The 21,959-nt window shown below is 37.9% G+C and overlaps 1 protein-coding gene across 3 annotated transcripts in view; it reads left to right on the top strand.

The window, feature by feature from the left end:
* LOC121320545 (glutamate-rich protein 6-like) overlaps nucleotides 1-21,959 on the top strand; it is a 44,383-nt gene that overhangs the window by 5,294 nt on the left and 17,130 nt on the right. The window contains exons 3-8 of one of the 3 annotated variants that reach the window (XM_041258955.1): nucleotides 1,588-1,719; nucleotides 13,851-14,258; nucleotides 14,744-14,828; nucleotides 18,644-18,789; nucleotides 20,029-20,129; nucleotides 20,586-20,708. In XM_041258955.1, the coding sequence (XP_041114889.1) occupies nucleotides 13,901-14,258; nucleotides 14,744-14,828; nucleotides 18,644-18,789; nucleotides 20,029-20,129; nucleotides 20,586-20,708 (813 nt within the window). In that variant the 5' untranslated portion in view covers nucleotides 1,588-1,719; nucleotides 13,851-13,900. Of the gene's footprint in view, nucleotides 1-1,587; nucleotides 1,720-11,560; nucleotides 11,654-12,144; nucleotides 12,244-13,850; nucleotides 14,259-14,743; nucleotides 14,829-18,643; nucleotides 18,790-20,028; nucleotides 20,130-20,585; nucleotides 20,709-21,959 lie in introns of those variants that run through there. The other 2 variants (XM_041258954.1, XM_041258956.1) reach the window with 2 other exon arrangements.

Below are 21,959 nucleotides of genomic sequence, written 5' to 3'. Positions count from 1 at the left end.
AACCGTTGGTTTCAAAAGTCCAGGCTTTGTTGGATTCACCGGTACCTACCACGAAAACCCAGGTGAGATCACTGTTAGGGTTGGCTGGTTATTACCGCCGCTTTATTCCACACTTTTCCACTATAGCCGCCCCTCTCACTGATCTCACTAAAAAGAACGCTCCAAATAAAGTTAAGTGGAGTGCAGAGTGTCAGACAGCCTTTGAATCTATTAAAACTAATTTGAGTCAGGCCCCAGCATTAATAAGCCCGGATTTCAGCCGAGAGTTCGTCCTGCAGACAGATGCATCGCAGACTGGTCTGGGGGCGGTTCTGTCCCAGGAGAGAGATGGTATAGAACACCCGATACTATACATCAGTCGGAAGTTACTGCCCAGAGAACAGAGGTATTCGGTAGTGGAGAAAGAATGCCTGGCAGTGAAATGGGCAGTGGAATCTTTAAAATACTATCTTCTGGGACGACCCTTTGTACTCATCACAGATCACGCTTCTTTAAAGTGGTTAGACACGATGAAGGATTCAAACGCTAGGATTACGCGGTGGTACCTGGCGCTCCAACCCTTCGCCTTTCAAATAAGGTATCGTGCGGGTAAGTTACATCAAAATGCTGATTTTTTTTCCCGGGAGGGAGGTAAAAGGGAAGGGTTAGAGGTTTCCGAGTGTTCCTTCGGCTCCACTCTGAGGGGTGGGATATGTGATGAGTCAAAGGGGTTTCGGTCTGTGATTCAGCCTCCCGACAGTAGGTGGCATCAAACCAACTCGGGACTTCCCTTACCAAGATCTCGTGACCATGGCAAAAGTCATCTTTTTGAGGGGCGGCACCTTGGTGAGGGGCGGAAGTACGAGTATGTAACTTCCAGCCACTGGAGTCAAGTGAAGGAGAAGGACACGTGTCGGTTGGGGATTGGTGTTCCACTGACTACAGAGGCGGGACATTACATACTAAAGGGAACGTACTACTGTGTTCGGGGTTGGTCCGAAAGAAAAATAGGAGGAGTAACGGGTGAAGGGAGAGACTGGTTTTGTGCAGCGGGTTTTTTTTTTGAAATACTAACATTTCTTTTGTCTTTTTTTTTGTTTATGGTCACCACGAAGACAAATTAAAGACGAGTCATCACGTTTGTTTTGGATTTCACCCCTGCACTCCTTCCCTCACACCATTTTGTTTTCTTTTGTTATTTAATCCTTTTGTTGTGTATAGAAAATAGAAATAAATTATTTTATTTCTGTACACATAAATTACTGTCTGGACATTCCATTTAATACACTCTCGCCTCACAGTAAGGATTTTTTTTTTTTTTTTAAATCTGAAAGTACCATATGGAATTATTATTAGAAATTGTTTTTCCAGAAAATGCATGAAGAAATTCAGATAAAACCTAAACAATATGCTGTACATTTATTGATGCCGCTGTCATGTAGCTCAGAAAATCACTAGAGAAGTATGTTTTTCATCAGTTATTGCTTATGGGTAGACTTTATTCTTTTAACACAGCTGAGTAAACTTGTGACCAGCCTATCCCCCTCTCAAAATTGCACATCTGTCACACATGCTTTGACACTTCCTTTTTTTCATTCTGCATGTTAGCTTGGAAACCATTTTTATCGTCGGCCCAGTCAGGAATTGAGAAATTGACATCTTCTCGTACTGAAGTGAGCATCTAAGAGCTTTTAAACCAAATGCTTTCATTCTGAAAAAATCCACTGAGGTGTCTGAGAGGTATGTGGTCCTTCTTAACTTCTTGTTTAATGGTGCATGGTTTCAAATGGTTTCATTTGTGTTCAGTTTTTTTTTTTTTTTTTTTTTACTTCTAGGCTTGTGTTGAAAATAAAAACTCTTGTAGGTGTCTCCTGTAATAGTAAAGCAAAAGCACTATTTGGGAAATAAGGTGAACCATTTTTTTTATTTGTCTGAACTATAACAGTGCTTGAATATGTTGATAATAACCTTCTACTGGTACAAAAATCGTAGCCGGTCAATTGGGAGAAGCAGGTTAAAATAGGGAGACAGCTTGTTTCCCCACATTCACCCATAACTCCCTTCTGTAGCAGGCAGTAACAGGATTGCTGTTTTTTTCACAGAGCAAAGTGTGGCCAGTAAGCTTCAAGGAGAGAGGAAGCTTGTGTGCCTGCAACTAAATCTTAGGCAATGTAAACAAACTAGTAAGCCAACACAGATGGGTAATGAAAAATGAAGTAAATATTCACCCAGGAAAAAAATATTTTAGTGTAAAATACTTGCGGGACAGTGCAACTTTAAACAAACTAGTTACCAAAGATCTGTGAAACAACAGAGGCTAACTCCAGCAGACTTTTGGAAATAGACACTGAGGAATTATATTTAAGTGTAAATTAAACCTGATAGCAATACATTGCACTTTTAAACACCCAGATCTGTGTCATATAATCACCATATATAAATCCTATAGTCATCTCCATTTTGACATGAATTGCGATACTGGAAAAAAACATTCCTTCTTACAAGTTCCCATCTTCTGTTGCCGCTATTAGTTTTTAGTTCCAGTTATCTTTTACTTTAAACCCCCTTGTGATATTTTTTGTTCTTGTTAACATATTAACCAGAGGAAAAAAATTATCTTGGCTGACTTTTAACAGATGGATGTGAACAGCATATTTATTTACAGAACTGAATTGAATCATGGCAGAATGACAAAGTGCAATTTACATAATCAGCTTTCTTCAGGGCTGCTGAGCTGGTTTGGAGGCTTTTGGGACTCCTTAGTCACAGCTGCTTTAAAGAGGCGAGAAGATTAAACAATTTCCTAAAGCTATGAGCCTTGATGAGAATCTATTATCCCACGTTAGAAACCTCTGATTTCTCTTGATGCTGGTATGGGTCAAAGAGCTAAGCTTAAATTCTGGCATAGCCCACATCAAACGAAAGTCATGATCAATTTGCATTTCCAATACATTTCTGCCATTCACAATTTTTGTGAGAAAAAAAATGTACCCTCTAACTCATTAGGTATAGGCACAGAGCTATTAAAATTGCTATCAGCAGTAATGCATGCTCTTTAAGAGCTATTTCTAACCTAAATGAGTTTTTAATAAACTTTTTTCCTAGGGGAAATATACTGTGAATAGATTTTTTTTTTAAATTCTGAATTCTGAAAGCTAATGTGCAACCACGTATACATAAATATGGTTTATGCCTTTGTAATAGGCATTGTAGTCAGTCACATAATGTAAAAGCCTTGTTATTCAAACCTGGCTCTGGTTCCAGTGACCTGGGGTCCTGGTGTATTGCAGGGAGAAATAAATAAATGAAGAATGAATGACTGAGGTGGGGCACTAACTGTCTATTTCACCTAACTCCCTTGCTTATTAAACCTAGGTATCCCTGAATATATCATGTTTCCCTCTTCAAATACAAAACATTAAAAATATTGAATGAGCAACACATCCCCACAAGTGTAGCACTACCCAAAATATTATTCATTTACCACAAATGCATAAAAAATGGCTGGGAATGTTTTACTTTTTCCAAAAAATAAAACAATCTTCCATGTTAATCAAGATTGGTGTACCATTGAATATGGTGCCTGCTGTAGTCATGATGTCAGTATCCATAGTGCAGATATTTAGGGTTTTAGCACTTGTGTTACAGAATGCTCATTGAAATTTTGTAGAAAAGTTTTAATATCTGTTTTTTCTCTGAAATAGAAACCATTTTTAAACCATACTGAACACTCATTCTTTTGATGTCGTAATTTGTTCTCCTTTGCATGCATTTTGTGTTTTACAATTTTAATGGTTCTTACTGGGTAATTTGGGATTTTTTTTGTCGTTTATTTAGCATTTTAAACAGGTCAACCAAACTTACTGTCATTTCACTAGTTCTGTTTTCTCTTACCTGTTGTCACAGTGAGGAATAATGCTTTCTTTTAAACCAGATTTATTTGACTGAACAAATGACAAATGTGATGGACTTTCCTCTGTTTTGGGGGGATTTGGCCTTGCCCTCTTTTGATTGTGTTGAACAAATAACAAAGCAATATCTGTCATTACAAATCTCACAATGTTTTGTTCATGCAAACTAGCATAAGGAGAAATACACTAGGTTAATGTAGTATGAATACAAGGATTGACAAGTTGTATGGATGAGATGATGAGTTTTAAAATGGAATACCACACTGTCTTAATAGATCTAATCACCACTGCAATACAGAATGCGGTTGAGGCATAAATACTTTTAGATGGAAATTATAACTTGTTCATATAAGCATAACTTTCTGGGATGACTTGATTAAAAAACTACTGATATCTGACAATTCTGTCCCTTAAAGGAAAATGCAATGGAAATTTGATGTACATATAAAGTTAATGGTTATCTAAGAGCCTGTGTAGTAAACCAGTATAGTATACAGGTCTATACAGATATACATGAAATAGAAAGCTGCAGTGTCCTACATTGATATTACATTTCATATATTTTCAAACATCTTTATAAAGTAATAGCTAGAACCTTCCGAAATAGGTGAAAAAAAACCTGTATGTACGGTGGCATTACTTCTGTTTTCCTGAGATAATTTAAATGATGTGATCACGAGATAATAGAATGGTGAAATCGAGATCTTGAGGTAATTTATCTTGTGATCACGTGATAACAAAGGTTTTCTTTTTTTTTTTTTTTTTGTTGATGGCCTCAACGAGCCACCATAAGTATGGAACAAATTAGAAGCCCAGAGCCAGCTTCAAGTCCCGGAGCTGGAGTGGAGCTGGCCAGCTTTTTTAGCTGTGCTCCGGAGCCGGAGCGGAGCTGGAGCTGGAGTGCTAGAGCTGGATTCAGGCTCACCAGAGTGCTCCAGTGCCTGGAGTGGGAGCTGAGGTCCTGGAGCTGCTCCACTTTTTCCTACCTTACATTAAACACTCTCATATATTATGTCCAATTTATTTGAATTAACAGAATATGTAACTTCATAGGTATTGCTTGTGTTGATCCTGGATCCACGGTTTAAAACCTGTCTCTTCGACAATGAGCAAAAAGAAGCTGTGACCAAAGGCTTGTCTGTTCTATGTGGACCTGCTGAAAGTGATCCAGCTCCACCCAATAGAGCATGTACATCTGAAAGCATCTATGAGCTTTCTGACAGCAGCCCTGAAGACGATGATAACATGGAAGGATCTGCTTTGCACAATGAGCTGAAGGTGTATGCAGCAAAGAAGAGGGAGCATTTGGGCTCCTGCCCTTTGGCTTATTGGAAAAATTGCAAAGATTCATTGTCTTTGTTGGCACAGCTGTCACATTGTTTCTTATGTGTGCCTGCAACATGAGTGTAAAGTGAAAATCTGTTCTCCAAAGCAGGGGACCTAATCACGGATCGGAGAACAAGACTGAATTCTGCAAATGTTGAAAAAATTATTCTGATAAACCGTAACCTATCCTTGAGTAAGGACTGAGAAAGGGGAAATTGGAAAAAGTCACTAAGTGTCAGACAAAGGGAGTAACTGCTAGAAGGCACCATAATTGAACATGAGTAACCAAAAATAATATGTCAAACTAAATGGAAAAAATGTTTAGATTTATATACATTGAGTGCACAAACCATTAGGAACATCTGCTCTTTACATGAAATAGACTGACAAGGTGAATCCAGATGAAAGCTATGATCCCTTATTGATGTAACCTGTTAAATCCACTTCAATCAGTGTAGATGAAAGATTTTTAAACTTTGACACAATTGAGACATGGACTGTGTATGTGTGACATTCAGAGGGTAAATGGGCAAGACACAAGATTTAAGTGCATTTGAACAGGGTATGGTACTAGGTGCCAGGCGCGCCGGTTTGAATGTGTCAAGAACTGCAAACCTACTGGGTTTTTCACGGTCAACAGTTTCCCATGTGTATCAAGGATGGTCCACCACCCAAAGGACATCCGTCCAACGGCAGGTCAGTGGTCGAAAACAGCTCATTGATGAAAGAGGCCAAAGGAGGCTGACACGAATTGTGCAGAGCAACAGACGGGCTACAGTTAGTCAACTGACAGTCCAGTACAACATTGGTGCCGAAAGACCCATAAAAAAATCCACAACTCGTCGTACCTTGACACGAATGGGGTATGACAGCCGAAAGCTTAACAGAGTTCTACTTCTTTCCGCAAAACACAAGAAACCACGGTTGCAGTGGGCTAAGGAACAAAAACACTGGACACTAGAGGACTGGAAAAACATTGCCAGGTCTGATGAATCCCGGTTCCTGCTGTTTCACGCTGATGGGAGGACTAAGGTATGGAGAAAACCACATGGGTACATGCATACATCATGCCGCATGTCAACATTGTAGGCTGGTGGTGGTGGTGTGATGGTGTGGGGTGTGTTTTCATGGCACACATTTGGCCCCTTGATAAAAGTTGTGCAACGTTTGAATGCCACAGGATATCTGGGCCAGCATCCCTGTGGAATGCTTTCGACACCTTGTAGAGTCCATGCCCTGACAAATTGAGGTGTTTTGAGGGCAAAATGGGGTGCAACTCAATATTAGGAAGATGTTTCTAATGTTTTGTACACTAAGTGCATGTTGTGTTTGTATTTCCAATTGTATGACAAAAATATGTTCCTTTCTCTAGTATTTAATATTTTACTTACCCCTAACTTTTAGGGCACATATTTCACTGTTTTTTTTTTTTTTTTTTTTTTTTTTTTTTTTTTCTTTATTTCTTATACTATATTCTACTTTGTTATGTTTGAAAGGTTAAACAGATGTTTTTTTATGTTGTAAATATGTTGATTTTGTCAAACGAGTACCTAAAAAAGTTGCACAAGAAAATAAAACAGTGAAGCTTTGAAATCAGATTTCTGTATACATGTGTCTCTTTTACTCAAACACATACAGTGCCTATAGAAAGTCTACACCCCCTTTCAAAATTTTGCCTTTTGTTGCCTTATAGCCTGGAATTAAAATGCATTAAAATTTTTTTTTTTTTTTCATTTATCTACATATCCTACCTCACAACTTCCAAGTGAAAAAATATTCTAGAAATTTGTAGAAAATACATTAAAAATAAAAACTAAAATGGCTTGGTTCGATAAGTGTCCACCCCCCTCGCAATAGCAACCTTAAATTAGCTCATGTGTAACCAATTGCCTTCAAACTCACACACCAAATTAAGTGGCCTCCATCTGTATTAAATTGTAGAGATTCACATGATTTCAGGATAAATTCAGCAGTTCCTGTAGGTTCCCTCTGCTAGGTAGTGCATTTCAAAGCAATGCTCAACCATGAGCACCAAGGTGCTTTCAAAAGAACTCAAAGTTGTTGAAAGACACAGATCAAGCAATGGGTATAAAAAATATCAAAGGCCTTGAAGGATGGCCAAGACAATTATTAAGAAGTGGAAGGAGTATGGCACCATCAAGACCCCTCCTAGATCAGGCCGTCCTTCAAACTAGATGACTGAGCAAGAAGGAGACTGATCAGAGATTCTACCAAGAGACAACTTTGCAAGAGCTACAGACTTTTATGGCCAAGACTGGTCAAAGTGTGCATGTAACAACAATATCCCAAGCACTCCACAAATCTGGCCTGTATGGTAGGGTGGCAAGAAAGAATTACTCAAGAAAGCCCACCTTGAATCCCGTTTGAAGTATGCGTAACCATGTGACAAAAAGTTTTGTGGTCTGACAAAACTAAAATGAAACTTTTTGGCCTAAATGCAAAGCGTTATGTTTGGCGCAAACCCAACACAGTGCATCACCCAAAGAACACCATCCCTACAGCGAAGTATGGTGGTGGCAGCATCACATTATGGGGATGTTTCACGTTGGCAGGGACTGGGACATTTGTCAGGGTAGAAGGGAAAATGAATGGAGCAAAATACAGAGAAGTCCTTGAGGAAAACCTGCTGCCCTCTACAAGAAAGCTGAAACTGGGATGGAAGTTCACCTTTCAGCATGACAATGACCCAAAGCACACAGCCAAAGCTACACTGGAGAGGCAAAGAAACAAAAAGGTAAATGTCCTTGAGTGGCCCAGTCGGAGCCCCAACCTAAATCCAATCGGAAATTTGTGGCATGACTTGAAGATTGCTGTCCATCAGTGCTCCCCAAGGAACTTGACAGAGCTTGAACAGTTTTGTAAAGAGGAATGGTCAAATATTGTCAAATCTAGGTGTGCAAAGTTGGTATAGACCTATCCCAACAGACTCGCAGCTGCAATTACTGCCAAAGGTGCTTCCACCAAATATTAACTCAGGGGGGTGGAGACTTATCCAATTATGGTCTTTCAGTTTTGTATTTTTAATATATATTTTTTCTCAATAAAAACTTTTTTTCCCCTTAACAGTGTGGAGTATGGTGTCTAGATAAATGGAAAACAATTATCATTTAAATGTATGAAACTCTGAGGCACTGACACAACAAAATGTGAAAAAACGGGTGTAGACTTTCTATAGGCTCTGCATTTAATCATCTTGGAATATTTATAGCCAAGTAACACCAATAATGATACCATCTTCGTTTCCATTGGTTTTTTTTGGCTCTGGAGGTGGAGCCAGGTATAAACGGCCAGAGTTGGAGCAGGGGTTGCTGGAGCCAGCCTGGTGCTGGAGCAGGGGGCCTCTTTCAGGTCTGGAGCTAGCCTGGAGCAGAGCACTGCCAACCCTTCAAACCTAGTTTTTTTTAGATAGACATAAAAAATACACAACTACTATTGTTATTTTTATGTTATCTTTTAGTAGTTTTTAATATATTGTAGCGATCTTGGTTCCCACAGACAGGTGCATCACACAGGGCACGGCAATCCACACACAGGCAGAGGGCGGGCGTGAACCCGGGATCTCTCACACTAAAGCATTGCGCAGATTCCGCTGTACAAAAGAGCCACTTCTGACACCAATGTAGCAATGTCAAGAAGGAGACAAAAGAGAGTTTCTCGAAGTACAACACTTGGCTTTATTTCGCACACAAAACACTGATCAAAATAACAAGTTTAAACAATTTCCAGGTCTCAGTCCCTTTTCTCCAGGTTAACCCCGATGTCCAGCTCCCAGCCCCTTTTATAGGGGAGCCAGAGGGAGGCAGTGCCCGCTTCAGTCAAACCAGAGTGGACACTTCAGCAGCCAGGAAAGTCCCTGCCCAGCAGCTGAGGGGAAACTCCCTAGCCCAGGGATCCGGGAAAGTCCCTGCCTGGCAGCTGTGGGGGGAATTCCCCCAGTCCAGGGATCGGGGAAAGTCCCTGCCTGGCAGCTGTGGCACCCGCCATTACAATATGTATATATCAGTCATTCCACAGAAACGGGACAAATTGGGGTTCCAAAAATTGAGAAATTTATGATATTTTTTTAGCGAAACAACCAAAATGAAATAAGAACAAGTCATATCTGCATATCACATAACTATTTTTGTTCAAAAATGGTTCAGCACATAATACATCTGTCATTACCGTAACACAACTAAAAACTGTTGTATGAAGAGAAATGTACATAAAATCGATTAGGCATTATGACATCACACATTAGTGAAAATATTTCCTTCATTTTTCAAAAGATAAACTTTGATTAATATTTATTGACTAATAAAATTAAAGTTAAACTTAGTTTTGGCACTTTTATCAGGTTTTATACTGATATTTTTAATTAAGAAACATATTAGCAATGATTAAAAGTATACCAAAGTCTTATTTTTTCAAATATGAGCCTCGTAACCATTTGCTAATATAACTTTCACTCCTGGCAATGCCTCTGCAGTTTTATTCACTAAAAGAACTATTGTTACTGTAATGACATTACAGTTACGGTAATGACAACTTGTCATGGCAGTGACTCTTAAAGATTTAAACAGTGATTTAAAATAAATATGTAAAGAAATAAACCATTTATAATGACACTACACAGATTCCAAAATACGTTTTATTGAAAACTGTAAAAACTTTAAAACACATTGGGGCTGATGTAAGGATAGCCGTAGTGCAAACAATTGTGGCTGAAAATCTAAATTGCATTGCGGCCAGGCAATTATTTTGCACTGTGGCCTATGTAAGCTTAACAGCAATGCAAATTACTCAACACGCACAAATTGCAATCATGATAATGAGGGTCTCAATGAGCGCCACCTGTGCATCAGGCTATTTAGTGGCCGCACTTACAACCCAGAGGTGAGGTGATTTGTGGAGCACGAAAATCAAAGCAAATAAAAACATATACATAAGAATATAAGAAAGTAAAAAAGTGCCTCCTATTTTCTGTTCTGAATGCCCCTTTATATAATCTCCATTTGTGGCCCCTGGTTCTTGTTTCTTTTTTCAGGGCTAAAAAGTCCCCTGGGTCGACATTGTCAATAGCTTTTAGAATTTAAAATGCTTGAATCAGATTGCTGTGTAGTCTTCTTTGTTCAAGACTGAATATATTAAATTATTTTAGCCTGTCTGCATATGCCATGCCTTTTAAACTCAGAATAGTTCTGGTCACTTTTTTGCACTCTTTCTAGAGCGGTAATATCCTTTTTTGTAGTGAGGTGACCAGAAGTGAACACAATATTCTAGATGAAGTCTTACTAATGCATTGTAAAGTTTTAACATTACTTCCCTTGACATACCATACTGTAAATTCAACTATTTTCACTGTATATCTGAGCATTTTGTTGGCCTTTTTTATAGCTTCCCCACATTGTCTAGATGAAGACATTTCTGAGTCAACATAAACTCCTAGGTTTTTTTTATAGACTTCTTCTTCAATTTCAGTATCTTCCATATGGTATTTATAATGCATATTCTTATTGCCTGCGTGCAGTACCTTACACTTTTCTATATTAAATGTAATTTGCCATGTGTCTGCCCAGTTCTGAATGCTGTCTAGATCATTCTGAATTACCTTTGCTGCAATGGTGTTTACTACTCCTATTTTTGTGTTGTCTGCAAATTTAACATGTCTGCTTACTATACCAGAATCTAAGTCATTAATGTAGATTAGAAAGAGCAGAGGACTTAATACTGATCCCTGTGGTACTCCACTGGTTACCATATGTCAGAGGAATGGCATCAAAGTCCTCTTGGCACACGGAAAAGGGTTTTTTTGTTTTTGTCGTGGTGCGACACATTCACCTGCTGCATTGTTTCTGGTGTGTGGAGGCCTTTACTCTAAAGAAAGTGTAAATACAGTAGAGCATTCAAATATGCACTGCCTGGCCACTTTATTGTGTGCATTTATATCCTATTGGATTTGGTGGGGTTGAGGCCTTTATTGCTCATTTCGCCTTACATAACCCTCTTACTGACTAAATATCCTGGCATTGTTATATATATATATATATATATATATATATATATATATATATATATATATATATATATAATTATTATTAGGCGAATATTTCAATCACAAGGCCAACTTACAAGGAAATATGTACCTCAAAATATAATCAATTTTCGAGTAACGCAGATGGGAGTGGACTTAAAGGTCATTAATTTGTATTTGTATTTGTATTTATATTGGGAACAGCGCGGAACAACAGTACAGAGAAAAATACACCTCACACTGACATTACAGATTGTCTGCAGTAACACAGAGGTCGCTGTTTTGACAGTCTGGTTACCATGGAGAACTATTAAACAACAAGCGCGTTTTCTTCTTCCGCAGTTTTTCTTATTTCTCAATCAGTAAACTTTGGATTTACTGTAGAATGAATGAATACCAAATGGTAAGCGTTTGCTAATAATGCGACAAGATTAATCTTAATGTCAGAAAGTTCAGTCAAAAACTAAATCGGGTGGAAAATACTGTATGTAGCTAGTACTTTTTCTGCCCAGCAAAAAAAAAACGAGATTACGGGCAGTTACTACACTATGTAATAGCTGTTCAATACGTCGATGAATGTGTTAGTGTAATATTTTATTAGGAACGAATAATAAAACAAGCACCGTTTATAATGTATGATAATATGCTACTTGTTTCAAACTACTCAAACTTTGCAATGATGTTGTTATTATTATTATTATTATTATTATTATTATTATTATTATTATTATTATTATTATTATTTTAGCATTTATGGCAGACATAAACGCAAGCCAGCACAAGCTACACTTACATTAGCGATTGTGACGAAATAAAGATAGTATCATGCTAACGTAATAATGCATGTGCTATCATAGTAATTCCGTTTGAAATCTTATATTTGTTTTAGAGTAACTTGCCATCATCTGACTCTTGTGCTATACACTTGTCTACCTTGCAAACTGACGAGAACCGTAGAAGAAAGCAAGTCACGTCTTACCGTCTGTTTATGTGGTGCGTTGATGTGGTAAACTTACTTTCTAATCACCCTGTATATTGTTCTATAATTTTTAGTGGCTCAGTGATGATAATCCATTATTTGTTGTTGACGAGGTATTTGAAATGTGTTCAAGCCTAGTAATGAAAGCTGTGTCCTAATAGTATACCGTGGCGATTATATAATTATCGCTAAAAAGGTACCAGATAATCGTTACTTGAAGAACTGCAAATCTGAATTTGTTATTGGTAGGTACCTACAGAAGATCATGTGTACCCGTCGATATGTGTCATTGTGAATGCAGTGGCATATCTTTTATTGACGGTTATTGACATACCATTAGCAAGTACTTGGTTTGTCAAGACCGGTGGTCTTTAACACAGGGCTGGCTGTCTTTATAAACTAGCTCACGATTTGCTTTTTAAAATCTGTTCATGACGCAGTTCACACTATAATATTAATCTACTTGAATCTCGCATTCTAATCAGACTGCAGCTGTGTTAAAGCGTAACTAATAAGGGTACAGCAGCCCTGTTGTAGCGTTTCATCATATTACAGGTGGACAAGAAACATTTTCAAAGCTATATGTTTTTTTTTTTTGTTTGTTTGTTTTTTTTTTAATATATACTTGACAGTGAAACTTGACAGAGCATTACATTGATGACCAAGCTTTTTTTGTTGATAGTTTGGAGCGCAATTACATGTTTGGTCAGTCAGCTTTCCCATCTTCTCCTACAGCAATGGCTCAGTTTTAAATAGGAATCATTATTATTCCACTCAACAATGAGGGTACCTCATTTTATTCCCCTGTATTTTAGTATTGATGTTTTAACAACTAGTGATGGTCTGCGTGTTTTGTTGTGGGAATATCCAGAGTTGCAGTATTCAAGCCCACATCTTCAATCCGGATCATTTTGTAACCAAGGAGACTGCTGGAATAAGAAAAGGCTAGACATTGCAATTTCTAGTCAATTAACTTATCGGTCTCTCACAGTTGAGAAATACTGTACATGGGCCTTGTTCTGGAGAAAACTTTGAAACCACCAAAGCCTGGGAGAGCCAGATATTCACTAGGAGCATCTCAGCTTTCTTTTAACAGTTACAATTAATGCTTTAAAAGCTTATTATTTCTCTTTTAATTTGTGTCTAATATTAGGTTTGGTATTCCATCTGCTTAATAATAGCCAATAGAAGTTATTACCCTGTAAACAGCATATACGTGAAAACAACAAGTTATTTTGTATTCCATTTTATAAAGTGTTTCATTCAAGTTGCTGTCTAGCTAAACCAGACAGGAGAAATGTTTGCTGTTTGAAAATCTAAAGCCCTTAGGACGTAGGATAAACAAATAAGAGGTTGGCGTTTACATGGTTTCTGTTGATTGAATAGTTAGTGTCGCATGACATGGTTCAGCTCCTTTACCTAAAATGCCCTAATGAGCTAAGCAGCAGTGCATCTAAATACCACTGCCCTTTATTTCTATAATCCTGCTGGTGTTTTTCTCCTTGGGGCCTGGGATAGAGCAGAGATACAAGACTGAGGGGAACTGTATTGAGAAGCCCCGTTCAGAGCAGTAGTGTTCGAAAGTCTAATTTATTTTTTTGTTCTGTTTTGTTGTCTACAGAAACAGATGTCTATGTAATGTAGATATTCAAGGCAGGAAGCATTTCCGAGATGAGTAAAGAATCTGGGCATTCCAGCTGTAAAGGGCGTCAGTCTGCAGGTTCTGAATCTCCTCAGCCATGTCCCGCTCCTGAGAGCCTCACTGTGGAGAATGTGCAGAGGCTGGAGCGTCAGTATGAAGCAGATGGACGGTACAGCCCGGAGAAGGCTGTGGAGGAATATATCCGGCAGACACACCTGTACTGCACACAGCAGAGAGCCAAGAGTGGGAGGACCGAGCAGCAGGAGAAAGAGGAAAGCCAGGGCAGTGTTGGAGCACATTCCCTGTCTGGAGCCATCCCAGTCGGAATTGGGAAAGCCTCTGATGGAAGCTGTGATGCTGCTGTGGGAAGCTATGGTACACTGACAGGTACAGATAAGCCTCTTCTGTCGGAACATGTCTAACTTCGCAAAGTGTTCCTTTGCTTCTTGAACTATAGAATCTTATTTTTCCAGTAGCACCAATGTCTCCCTGTTCAGGAATTGCCTGCTCCTTTACTGCATTCTGATCCCTTGTAGTTCCATGTAGGCTGGTAGAGGTTCACTTCCACGGTCACCTCAGCAGTGTCTTTGGGGTCAAAGCATGTCACTGGCTGCAAAATCATGTCAGTCATCAAGGAAAGCAGCTGGTTGGTTAAAGAAAGAAAAGAAGGTGTTAGACTGGGGACAATTTGTTCAGATTATCACACTGCTGTCAGAATGTTGTTTACCAGTGACCATTGCAATCAACTCTCTCTATTTCTATATATGTAAAATATAAGTAATATACATTTTTCAGAAGCAAAGATATTGAGCTGAACAGAAGGTACAACAGTCTACTTGTCAATTTACACATGATAATATGTTTTTTTTCAGATGCCACTGTAGCAAATGCTTACAAGTTCCAGGTTTCAGACCCAAACCAGAGTGGAGCACCTTCATCCACCAGTCACAAGAAAATGTAAGAGAGACATCTGAAATCATGGGATTTTTAAGATGTACAAAAGAAGTGTGGGTTTATTCTTTTACATCAAGTATGCAAGACGCTGTCTAGTTACCTACAGTATTTGTTCATTTTTAATACATTGCTGAAATATGTGCAGACTGACTTTTCTTGTCTTTTTTATTTATCTGTTATATAAACTTTGCACTTTCCCTTCATGTGGTTGGTCTCAGTGGAGGCATACAATGTGTTTGGCAGGATTCAATCAAAAACACAGCCCTGCCTAATGACCTGTGTACAGTATTTTCCCTATTTTATCCAGTTTTCAAGAAGGATGGTTTAGTCAGCATCCAGGTGTCATTTGATCAGTTCAGATATCCTGCAGATATTGCCATACACCAAAGAGCAAGGTCATTTGGTGGTAGAGTAGACTGTGGTATGACATGGGATCATAGCGTCCACTTCTCTATGGCTTACTATTTCTTCCTGCCAAGCCTCCAGGACACATTCCACTGTTCCTAGCTGATGATCACAGAAATAACACAAGATTACCTAGTGCCACAGAGCACAGAAATAACACATGATTACCTAGTGCCACAGAGCACAGAAATAACACACGATTACCTACTGCCAGAGCACAGAAATAATACATGATTACCTAGTGCCATAGAGCACAGAAATAACACAATATTATCTAGTGCCAGAGCACAGAAATAACAAATGATTACCTAGTGCCACAGAGCACAGAAATAACACGATTACCTAGTGCCACAGAGCACAGAAATAATATGTGATTACATAGTGCCACAGAGCACAGAAATAACACATGCTCTGTATTTTTTTAATCCACCCAGAGAAGGTACATGTAACAGCAGGTTTGTCAGATCTAGGGCACCTATTTGCTGTAGACATTGGGGCCTAAAATAGTTTCAAGCTTCCACTCATCTGTGTATCCTTGGATACACCCTCTATTAGGCTTCAGTGGCTCCATGTGTCTGGGCCAAGAAGTGGCCTCAAGAACCGCAAGATGCAAGGATTTGCTAACGTTTCTTTGAATTCTTGGGCTGATGACTTGAGTTTCCTTTACTTTCTACTTAAAAGTTTATCCTGTCTCAGCTTCAGTAAACTCTATGGATTTAGAGTCAACCTTTTTGCAGTGAGCAAGAACCTCAACAATATCTTTCACAGAGTGTCACCTTTGCAAAAGATCAATGACATGTGTCACAGTTCCTTTACCATTACTACCCACCTAAACACTTAAAGAGGTAGTATGTGTCATACTGGAAGTGAATTAGCCAATAAAAAAAAAGAAAACCACACTCTTAATTTCTCTTTGTTCAGGCTTTCACTTGACCCTCTCAGTGATTTCTCTAATAAAAGTCGAAGGACCTCTTTACAGGGCTAACGATTGTTGCTTTTGGCTGTAAACATGATTGATTACACAGGTCTGATCTGTCGGTGTGTAGATGCTATCTATTGGATTGAACACAGTGTGCATCACTATGAAGAATTACATTGTGTTCCCACACAGATATTTCCATATAACAGTGACAGAGGGTGTCTCATGTTTTTGTATTGTAAACACTGACATTTTGATATTTCAGTGCGCTTATTTATCTGTAAAATATCAATATTGTTTACTTTGCCTGTTTCAAACAGTTATCTAACAGATAATAATGAATAAGTAGTTAGTAACAGACAGATCTGGAGGCCACAGTCTTCATTTGTACAGTCCTCTACTGTTCATTATTATAATATCATAAATACAAAAAAATATAACATGGTAACATTGTGCCTATTCTTCAATTTGCACATAAACAACTGAATCTCAGAACTCATTATACGTTTCATTTTATATTTTGTTAGCTACAATAGTTGCTTTTGCCCAGTCTTAATTAATCAAATTTACCATCCGGTAAGGCCAGTCTCCTGCAGTTAAATGTTTTCGCACATTATTTAGGTATTGTAGATAGGATATTTGTTCTACTTTTTAGATAACACAGTTTCACAATACCAGTGTTCCCAGCTTCCCGTTGTACATTTTGCTGCATTTAGATCTACTTGTCAAAAAGCAGAAAAGCTTCCTGCTAACCAGTCCTTTTTCAGTAAACTGAGGTTGGTCAACAGGGCTTCTTTAATCTGGAGTGTATTTCTTAATAACATCAGCTCATCCACCATCCCCAGGCTCCTTAAAACTTTCCTGTTGGGCTGTGAGACTAGCAACAATGCTTCTACAGTGACAGCAGTGTAACTATTACATTCAGATAGATTTTTAAAATTCATTTCTGACATCTCCCAAGGCACAGGAAATGAGATGGTTCATTCCAGTGAAAATAATAAAATCTCTCTATAGTTTCTGTGTTGCTGGTTCTGTGCAGACAGTAATAGTATGCAACCCAGGGTGCTTCAGCCATTTCTACCTTATCTCACTGGTATTAAGGTCATTCAGTCTCAGGCCAATTCAAACCATGTTAATATACAGTTGCAGCCTTTGCCAGTTTTGCTCTGGCGCAATGCAAAAATATTCCAATGTTACAGACCAGCTTTGAATCAGCTCCACTTCATTATTTTTGCAGCCAAGTGGCTGACAAAATGGGAAGATATATTTAAAAAAAAAAACAGTGAACTTCCACTAAATACTTTTGGAAGAAAAGGCTTTTCTTTAGAGCTTTTCTTTAGAAGTTTTCATAATCCTAGGGGGCAGCTACATTATGAATGCAGGACATTTGATTTTGCTTTGCTTTTCCTTTTAACAACGGAAGTTGCATTGAGTTGTATCCATTTTTTGCTACTGCCTTGTGACATTACAAAGTGATTTAACATGACAATTTTTAATGTTGCTGTACTGTATCACCTTATTGTAGGTTTCCTGCTGTATTGTAGCCTATAGCCTACACATTCCAAGACTTGCCAGAGTGTATGTGCAGCATTACATTTAAAATAAGTGTTTATACATTAAAGCACAAGTGGAGGCATGCTTGATATCCCTTGGCAGAATGTTCCAGAGTGGGGGCAGAATGGCTGAAAGAATGACCCTACAAGTAGAACAGAGAAGTCAGCATCAGGTGACTTCATTTGGTGTTAGCTGTGTAGGATGGTCTAAATCAGAAAGATAGCAGCTAAGCGTGTTAGTATTGCACATGTTTCAACATGGACATGTACAAACAGTGTATAAAAGACACTGATGGATCGCAGTATAGACTGTTGTTCCCACAAGTGCATCAATTTAAAATTCCAGTTGATCCTTTTTTATACTTTTTCTATTTGTCTATTTTGTAGACTGGTATAAAGTATGCCTTAAGTGACAGGATATTAAACACTGCAGGGGCAATGAGATTTCATAAAAACATTCACAGTTTTACATTCACATCCACAAAGCCACCATTACAACCCCCCCCCCCCCCCCAGTACTATAATTACACAGTATCCCATTTTAAATGTCATTATTGAAGCTTCTAATTTTATTAACTTATTCCGAAGTCATGTATAAGGAATAAACCAATGACACCGTTTTTTTTTTGTATATATTAAGTAAAACTTCCTATTCATAAAACCGTTACAGACTGTTGTTAGATTTTCACTTAGGAGTTAAAGCTTTTGTAAAACAGTTATAGTAATAAAATAAAATCAACACCTATTATTTTATAAGATATACTGCATTAAAAAAAAGTATATCATATTTGCATGCTAAATCTCTGTTTATTAGACTATTTCAACTGGAAAGTAAAACCGTTTAAGGTTCTCATATAGTGCTTTATTCAGTGTTGTTTACTTACTGTCTGTATGTTTGCTTGAGTTAAGCAGTGTAATAAAGTCCCTGAATCTCTCCACAGAACATCTCCAGGTAGTGGAAGCAAATCTACATCTCCAGAGGATATTGGGGGCCAGGCACATGACAGTAGGGAGTGTGCTACTGTGTGCTCCAAGACCCAAACCGGCATGGACTGGACCTGGCAGCAGAAAACAGAGCCTGACAATGGTAAGCTTTCGAATCCTTACATAGCATGCAATTCACAGGTTGACTATTTGACATGATATGAAGATTTGGTGCTGTTTATTAAAATAACTATGTCTATGATTGTAAAAACATATACTGTCACTCTGCTAAATCACTCTAATAACCTTAAATAATACATAAAAGAATGAAAACTAAAACCAGTTTACCAGACTAGAAATGTGCTGTTTAAACAACTGTTCTTTATCCAGCAGAGGACGGATAGTTAAAATTACCAGTGGGTCATGAAGCTGGTTATCACTTCATCCTGGTGGGTTCTCTTATATACCCTGTCTGATTAAAACAAAAACAAAACTGTATCCTACTTGAAGCATCTGATGGCAAAGCTATCAGCCTACTTCATTTGTATAAAAATAATAGAGCTTGCTCTGTGGGGGATACAATTAATGCCTTTATTACCTCATGATATTACCAGCTTGAAACTGACAATGATTTATTACACATGTCCTTATCAACAGCAGCAGCATACAGGCAATAAACAGATCACAAATAAAACAACAAAAAAATAAATAGAAACCCTCTACCAGGGCCCGAGAGTTTGGCATGTTTATTTTAGGAATCACCAGGAAGTAATGCAGTAATAATGAAAGCAATGAGGCAATAATACACAAAGTAACCGAACCCAGGACAGATCCCTTGTCTGGGACTCCTTTCATGCAATCACTGGAGCATGGTGTTCAGCTCTAAGGCTGTGTATTTAGAAAAGGAGTGAGTTAAACTGACAACACCCAGAGATGAGGCTAGGGGGAGATTGCCAGCCAAAAGCTATACATTTAGCATTTCCTTATTTTACTGCCTTACTTTAAGCACCCAATCTTAATATATCCAGTAGAACGATCCTTAAAAAAATCAAACCAGTGTATTATATAATATTAATATTATTTGGGAAGACATACACAGAATTGTCCAGTCGAAACTTGTGAGACAGTGACGTTTTTGGCTGGGTTTTAACTCAATATTATTGGTACAAATGGAATCTCTGTGCCATTGAGTTCAATTGGGATCCCAGATCTGCATATCAGGACACTGTCCACTTTGATATACAGGGACAGCACAAACACTCCCATTGACAGCACAGCACAGCAGCTACGATTGAATCTTGGTTTAAAAAAAAGAAAAAAAAACATCCATTGCCTGAGGTTATTCCCCAGCCCTCCGGCGATTTGTTTCAAACAAATGATGTGTCTTTCTGACTGTCTGCAGGTAATGTAATGAAGGAAGAGTCCCAACCTGACTCTACAAAGTTGGAAATCCAAGAATTAGAACATGAAATTCAAGGACTAGTTGCCAGCCCCAGCTTCGAGGTTAGCGATAATGCATTAATAAAATATTAAGACCTTGTTCAATTTTACATGGTTTGACAGCTGACAGACTATATTGCTGAAAAGTATACACTCACTTTGTAGTCAGCTCTGCTAGACTGGAGAAGGTCGAGTCTTTTTCTACTCGCCAGATCAAAGTAGAGGCCAGTGCATAACGAGGAGTGTGAATGTGGGTTTCAAACATTTCAAGGGGCAACATTTTTGTTTTAAACTGAAATATATTTTGCAGTCAGGTCTGGTCATAAAGGAGCCTCTTTACCCCCATATTATAAGCACAGCTATCTCTATGCATACTATTTAAAGGCAAGTTCTAAAATATTACAGCTATTGCTATTTTTTCAAAGAATAGGTTACAGTTCTCCCACATTATTTCCCAACTGGAAAATTCAAATCACTATGAGAATGATCATTTCATTGTGCTTCCCTCCCGCTCCCAAGTGTGAAGATGTTCGATTTGAAAAGCTGGTAGAAGATGGCTTATACCTTTTTCCAGATATTGGTCCGCCAAGCGTTCTTGCCTACCATCCAGAGTCCAAGCAACTTTCACCCGATTATGATGTGGTAATTATTACTGTAATGTATTATATACGTTGGGATTTTAGATTTGGCTTATTCCATGTATAGAGTAATGACATTATTCCCTTATATTTATATATATATATATATATATATATATATATATATATATATATATATATATATATATATATATATATATATATATATATATATATATATATATATATAATATATATATATATATATATATATATATATATATATGCGCTTAATGTCACATTGAAGGGACTGAGCAAAAACGGTGACAGTAAGCAGAGCTGACAGTATCAGAAGTTAGCCGATAACTTAGTAAAATTAAATGCATTATGCTTCCGTAATTAGAAGAAAACCCTAAACAGCTTTATTAACACTTTCTTTGAGTTTATCGTGTGCAAAATTGTAATATGTATGGCATTAATGTAATGTACACTTATTTTATGTAGTTCCAATCCATATACTGTATTAAACCAAATAGTAATATATCAATGCATCTGCCTTAACGATATAAAGAGGAAAGTATGCGTAAAAGTAGCGGTTATTTACTGACTGTATTTTAATACATTTGAAGAATTTTTTTTAGTTTTAGTAGGCCTACTTACAAACAGCATGCACAGTCCAAACAGTACAACAGTGATATCGCAGTACAGTATTTAAATTAAACAAACAAACAAAAACCTTTCTTTTAACAGTACATTAGGCTATATCCTTGATGACGAAGTTACAGAAAAAAACTGTTTCTGGTGAAAGCTCAGAATTGAAATAGTTATTTGTCCAGTAGACTGAGTCCAGGGTGTACAAATCCAGCAAAACCATGAGAACAGCTTTATTTTTTATTTATTTTAAACAAACTCACAGCGTCTTATTTCCCAAAGAGTTACGGGATGTGGCTGCAATGATCCTGTGACCGCAAGGCTTGCGAGAATAAGGTAGATTGAATGTGCCAAAATACAGTTGGTCATAGATTTCCAGTTGAAAGTGATATTAAGTGGGGGTGAAATGAACTATATGTTTGTTAAATTTGATTGACATTAACCGTGGTGAGACAATAACAAAGGTGACATTAAGCGGATTCGAGTGTGTGTGTGTATATCGCAGCATAAGCATATGTGACACAAGATATTGCTGTAAAAGGCAGCACTGTCTAGTGAACAGGTGCTATGAATTGCCAGCATTACAAAAAGAAACTTGGCTCACTGAATGGTGCTGGCTGTTAAGCCTAAAAAATCTATAATTTGTCCTTGGCAGTGGTATGCA

The sequence above is a fragment of the Polyodon spathula genome, chromosome 9 (assembly GCF_017654505.1).
Source record: "Polyodon spathula isolate WHYD16114869_AA chromosome 9, ASM1765450v1, whole genome shotgun sequence".
Classification (NCBI taxonomy): Eukaryota; Metazoa; Chordata; class Actinopteri; order Acipenseriformes; family Polyodontidae; genus Polyodon; species Polyodon spathula.
This window is presented reverse-complemented; position numbering and strand designations above follow the sequence as displayed.